Source organism: Opisthocomus hoazin, chromosome 26 (assembly GCF_030867145.1).
Source record: "Opisthocomus hoazin isolate bOpiHoa1 chromosome 26, bOpiHoa1.hap1, whole genome shotgun sequence".
Taxonomy (NCBI): domain Eukaryota; kingdom Metazoa; phylum Chordata; class Aves; order Opisthocomiformes; family Opisthocomidae; genus Opisthocomus; species Opisthocomus hoazin.
In genome coordinates, this window is record NC_134439.1 from 2344793 (window position 1) to 2350572 (window position 5780).

Genomic DNA, 5780 nt, shown 5'->3' on the forward strand with positions numbered 1-5780 from the left:
GGACCTCATTTGCAAAGGTCTTTTAACCCCCCCACCAAAGATTAGAAAAACATCGCTGGCAGCCAGGAGCTCCCCAAGCCTCCCTGTCTGAGGCTGCGGGGAGCTCCAGAAACAGCTTAGAAAGTTTCCCACTACACAGAGTCCTCGTTAAATCAGCCTGGCAAACGCCATGGCAGCGGGGTGCTTTTGCATCAGCTGGAGGTCTCAGCTGGCGTGGGGGTGGTGGGCAGCCTGCCCCCCACGCCACGCATGACCCAGTCCACGGTTGTGGGCATCCCTGTGGTGCTCCCACGGTGCGTGGGGTGAGGGCAGAGGGACTGGGGAAACGCCACAGGCTGGGGCTGCGGCAGCTCTGCAGCAGACGCGGCGTTCAGTGGGCGCGGGGCCTGCAGATCCCCCCGCGTGAGGCAGCCGCCTGCGCGCTGCGGAGGGGACAGCGCCGGGAAGGGTTAAGCTGCCGGTGCCAGAGCACCCCGGGCTCCACGTGCCCTCAAAGCCTGTTTTTACCTTTTATGTCAGTTGTTCCAAACACGTTTGTAACAACCCCCCCCCCAGTGATGCACCTTTGGCAAAAGTGGTTTTGGGTCCAAAGATCAGTGCTGGGACGAGCGACCTGCCCGCAGCAAACAAGAGCCCGCAGAGTATAAAACCGCAGCGGCGCGGCGCAGCGCAGGACAGCCCGAGCTGCCGAGGGCAGCGGCCGCAGGGGGATGGAGGCCGGCATGGACGTCCTGCACGACGCGGGCATCCAGGCGACACGCTGGCTGCAGGAGCGCTTCCAGGGCTCCCAGGACTGGTTCCTCTTCATTTCCTTCGCTGCCGACCTCAGGAATGCTTTCTTCGTCCTCTTCCCTATCTGGTTCCACTTCAGCGAGTCGGTGGGCATCAGGCTCATCTGGGTGGCCGTGATCGGGGACTGGCTCAACCTTGTCTTCAAGTGGTGAGTGGCCCCGCGCCACGCTCCCTCCGGGCGCGTTGGCACAGCTGGACTAATGCGGGCCAGATGTGCGCGCTCAGCCTTGGCTCTGGTATAGACAAAGAGCAGCGCTCAGCCCTCAGCCTGGCGCTGACAGTGGTCGCTCCCTCCCGAGCCACGCAGCACTGGCTCTCCCCCCCTCCCAGAAGCCAGGACAAGGCAGACCCTCCTGCAGACAGACCCCTTTGCCATCAGCCGGGGCTGCAGTGCTGCACAGAGCCCCCTCACCGCGGGGGGGGCTGCAGGGGCAGCTTGGCACAGCTCTGATGTGTGGGGTCAGGGCTTGGTGATCCCCCCCATCTTTTAGGCAAGTGTTTCCCATGGGTAAGCCAGGACTCTGACGTCCCCTTGCTTGCCCTGGCTGGTAATGCTGGCTTGCTGACGCAATGGGAGCCGTGGTGGGGAGCATGTGAGGGACCCAGCCGCTGCTCCGGGCACGGGGCAGCCTCGCCAGCAGCGTCAGTTGTACCGTGAGGCTGGTCCACCCTGGCACCCAGTGGGGTCTGGTGTTGGCCAATAGCCGTGGGTGCTGTCCCCGCGGATGCTGTGACCATGGGGGCTGTCCCCGCGGGCGGTGGGCTGTGGCACCAGTGGCCGTGGGGGTGCTGGACCAGCACAGTGCCATCCCCGCAGCTGCGTTTCAGCGTCCCAAGGGCTGCACGTGCCCAAGAGCGTGGGCTGTGGCAGGACCTGGCAGTGTGGCCGGGGGGTGTGCTGGCAGCCCCGGTTGTGCACCTTCCCCACAGCTCAAACCCCCCAGGATGCCCACCCTGCCTGCATGTGTGACGGGGATGGGTGTCCGCTGCCTCTGATGCCACCATGAGACAGTTGCTCCTGGCCTGAGAAAGGCTTCAAGGAAGCAGACACCACTCCTCTTTCTCAGGGCGTTGACTTTCTCCCAGGAAGTTCTTGCTCTTCCCTGCAGGGCCGGGGATGGGGACATGGACAGGCAGTGTCAGCTGTCGGGACCAGCTGGGTGCTGCATCTGCCACTGCGCCGTGGACCACTCATGGGTCCTTTGTCTCTTCCAGCTCCAGGCCAGAGACAAAACCAGAGCTGTGCCCACCTGGGCTGGTGCCCACGGCCCCTACAGCCTCTGTTCTCCTTTATTTTCAGGATCCTCTTTGGGGAGAGACCATACTGGTGGGTCCACGAAACGGACTATTACGGCAACACCTCTGCCCCCGAGATCCAGCAGTTCCCGCTCACCTGCGAAACCGGCCCTGGTAGGGTCCCGCAGCCCTGGCAGGGGCAGTGGGCACTCGCCCAGGGGTGCTGCGCATGCAGGTCCCCACCCGGGGTCTGGGTCCCTGCAGGGATCGGGTGCTGGCGTGGCCGGGGCTGGCGTGGCCGGGGCTGGCAGCCCGCCGGCAGCGTGTGGCCCTTGCTGCTGCCGGACAGACGGCCGTTACGGCCGAGCCCCCGCCACGCTCCCGGGGACCCCGGCTGTGCCTGCAGCCGGCGGAGGCAGGGCAGCCGCTGCGTGGAGCAGACCTTGACCCTCGGCGCGGACGTGGCAGTTCAGCACAAACCCCTGCCTGCGCTCAGCTGCAGCCTCGGTCCGTGCTGGGGCCGTGCTCTGCCCCACAGCCCCAGACGTGGGCAGCCGCTCCGTGGGGAAGGGGACTGCCCGCTTCCAGAGCAGCTCTGTCTGTGCTTTGCCTGTGGCTTTCCAGTGGGCCTGGGGAAGGGCTGCAGGCGTCCCCGGTGCACTCAGCACGAGCCGTTGGGGATGGTCAGTGCCCTCTGCCCAGCCTGGCCCGGCAGACAGCCCGCAGAGCCAGAGCCATGCTCCCACACTGCTCCAGCCATGCCGTCCCCCGCCCCAGCCTTGCCTGTGCCCGGGGACCGAGCTGGGCACCTGCCGTAGAGGTGGCACCACAGCTGCCAGGACATGGGTTCTGGGTGCTGTGCCACCCAGTGCCACAGCCCCCACGGCCTGGGCTGCTGCCTGGGAACCCCCCGGGCTGAAGGGGGGGTCTGACTGGGGCTCTTTTCTCAACCAGGGAGCCCGTCTGGCCATGCCATGGGTGCCGCTGGCGTATACTACATCATGGTGACGGCCCTCCTGTCCACTGCCATGGGGAAGAAGAGGTCGAGGACACTCAAATACTGGTAAGCTGTGTGCCAAAACCACCCGTGCTGGGCAGAGGCTGCTCCAGAGCTGACGGGAGCGCAGCTGAGCCCACCGAGGCACGAGGCTGTGGGCCGACAGCCGGGACATGGAACCCGAGGTGGGGTGTGCCTGGGGGTGGGCTCGGCGGGTGGCCAGGCACTGCTCAGGGTATGCAACGGCGGCATGCTGGGCAGCATGAGCTGGCCCTGGCTCTGACGTGGCCGCCTGCCCCTTGCAGGGTGCTGTGGACGGTGCTTTGGACAGGGTTCTGGGCAGTTCAGGTCTGCGTCTGCCTGTCCCGAGTCTTCATTGCCGCCCACTTCCCCCATCAGGTCGTCGCAGGGGTCATCTCAGGTGAGTGCATCGGACCACCCGCCCCCTTCCCCGTGGCACTGCTGTGCTGGACCACAGCACTCAGCACTGGCCAGGAAAGGTGCGTGGCTTGACGGGCGGGTGCAGGGTCGTGATGCAAAGCTGTGTCCATGGCTCTGCAGTGACTGCCCTCAGTGTCACGGGCAGGATGCCCTCCAGGACGTGCCTTTGCCCCTACCCCGTCTGAGGTACGAGTCCCAGTCGGGCGGGCAGGGCACTGCCAGGTGCTGCTGGGCTCTGAGGGACAGTGACTGTGGCCCGAAAGCACAGACAGGGCTGGCTTGGGGTGTGAAAGGCTCATTGCTGGGTGAGGGAGCACAATCGGCCATTCCTGAGCAACGGGGCACAGCGGTGGCAGCCAGCGCTGCGCGGGAGCACCGGGGTAGCCCCGCACACGTCCCCTGCCTCGAGGCAGGCGATCACTTGATCGGCATCACCTCCTGACCCGCTTCATCGCCGGCAGGGATGGCCGTGGCCAAGACCTTCCAGCACGTCCACTGCATCTACCACGCCAGCCTCCGCCGGTACCTGGGCGTCACCTTCTTCCTCTTCAGCTTTGCCCTGGGCTTCTACCTGCTGCTGCGGGCACTCGGTGTCGACCTGCTGTGGACGCTGGAGAGGGCGCAGAGGTGGTGCGCCCACCCTGAGTGGGTCCACATCGATACCACCCCCTTCGCCAGCCTCCTCCGTAACCTGGGCATCCTCTTTGGGCTGGGGCTGGCCCTCAACTCGCACATGTACCTGGAGAGCTGTCGAGGGAAGCAGGGCCAGCGGCTGCCCTTCCGTCTGGGCTGCATCACTGCCTCCCTCCTCATCCTACACCTCTTCGATGCCTTCAAGCCACCCTCCCACATGCAGCTGCTTTTCTACATCCTCTCCTTCTGCAAGAGTGCAGCTGTGCCATTGGCCACCGTCGGCCTCATCCCCTACTGCATCTCCCAGCTCCTGGCCACGCAGCACAAGAAGGCGGTCTAGGGGTGTCCCCACAGGTAATGGTGCACCCGGGCGGGTGGCCGCCCCGGCTCTGGACTTGGGGGCAGTCACTGGGCTGTGGGTGCACCTCAGCCGCTGTTTGCTTCCTGCTAAATCTGCACAGACGGACTCCACACCGGGAGCGGACTGCGAGGGCTGGGCTGCCGGCGCTGCCGGATGGCTGCTGCGGCACAGCCCCGTAGTGCCGGTCGCGCTGTAGGCTCGGGCGGTCTGCGGCTGGCTGATGGCACGGCGAGCCTCGTGCTCCCAGGGCTCTCCTGCCGTCCCTCCGGTGCCCACGGGTTGGGGTCGTCAGCCTGGGACCCAGCGGCAACGGGGTGAAGACCCTGTGCTCCCCTGCAGTGCCGGGAGCAGGGTGCTCACCCATGGGTGTGCGGGGGCTGCTGGTGGGGCAGCTGTTACAGGAACAGGCAGGCACTGTGATTTGGAGGTAAAGCACCGGCTTGCAGGAGCTCCCCCAGCCCTGAGGTGTTAAGGACACAGGTGCTGTGTGACGCAGCGTGGGGTGTGCATACGCACATGTATGTATACGTATATAATGTGTATCTGTATGCACGTATACATATGGGTGTGTCTGTAAACAAGAGGTATTTTATTAAAGCTGAAGGTGTGTTTAGCTGGCGAGTTCAGACGTCTCACTGGCTGGTGAGGTGGCATTGGCTCCTGAGCAGAGGGACTGCGATGGGGGCTGCTGGTGGTGCTGGAGGAAACATGTCTCTCCTGGGGTGCTGCTCCTGCCATCACCTGCAAGGCATGGTCAAACCACCGGGAAAGGCAGCACTAGGTTCCCCTGGTCCTTGTTGCCCTTCACCCTTGGGTGCAGTCGGCCGCAGCCAGCACAGTGGTAGGGGATGAGCTGCTTTTTGTGCTGTTTATCCAGGATTTCTTGACGCACCTTGCGCCAGGAACAGGGACACACTCGTGTCGATTTGCTGCTTACAGCAGCAAGCACAGCTTTGGGACCAACTGGCTCGCGTGGGGCCATGCTGAGCCCCCGAGCTGCGGGGACGGAGCTGCGTGTGGCTGCGTTGTGGCATCGGGGGCTGGTGGTCAGCGTGGGCTCAGCCTGCAGGCACCACTTGCCCGAATGCTGAGTCTGCCCAGGGTGCAGGGAGCAGCTGCGTCAGCGCGGGGTTGAGCTGCTTTGCTGCCGCTGGCTTGGCTTTCCGGGCAGACACATCCCAGCCCTCCTGCCTACAGGCCCTGCTCGGTAGCAGGAAACCAGCTGCATGCTTGCCCTGCTGACTTCAAAGCTGTAAAAGCTCTCCAGCCTGCCAATTAACTCAGTAAACATCCTCTCTCAGTCCGAGAGGGTTTAAAAGA

At 64.7% G+C, this 5780-nt stretch overlaps 1 protein-coding gene across 1 annotated transcript; it reads left to right on the forward strand.

Annotated features, from left to right (window-relative positions):
* Positions 1–662: 662 nt before the first annotated feature.
* Positions 663–5073, forward strand: G6PC1 (glucose-6-phosphatase catalytic subunit 1). Its single transcript, XM_075443716.1, has 5 exons — positions 663–940; positions 2093–2202; positions 2983–3091; positions 3331–3446; positions 3928–5073. Exons 1-5 carry the CDS (start codon positions 711–713, stop codon positions 4437–4439), a joined length of 1077 nt encoding a protein of 358 aa, XP_075299831.1. The 5' UTR covers positions 663–710; the 3' UTR covers positions 4440–5073.
* Positions 5074–5780: the final 707 nt, after the last annotated feature.

Excerpts from the sequence above, each read along its gene's own strand:
- G6PC1 (XM_075443716.1), top strand. The coding sequence starts at position 711 with ATGGAGGCCGGCATGGACGTCCTGCACGACGCGGGCATCCAGGCGACA. Across the intron at positions 941-2,092 it reads CTCAACCTTGTCTTCAAGTG|GATCCTCTTTGGGGAGAGAC; the intron begins GTGAGTGGCCCC and ends CTTTATTTTCAG. Across the intron at positions 2,203-2,982 it reads CACCTGCGAAACCGGCCCTG|GGAGCCCGTCTGGCCATGCC; the intron begins GTAGGGTCCCGC and ends TTTCTCAACCAG.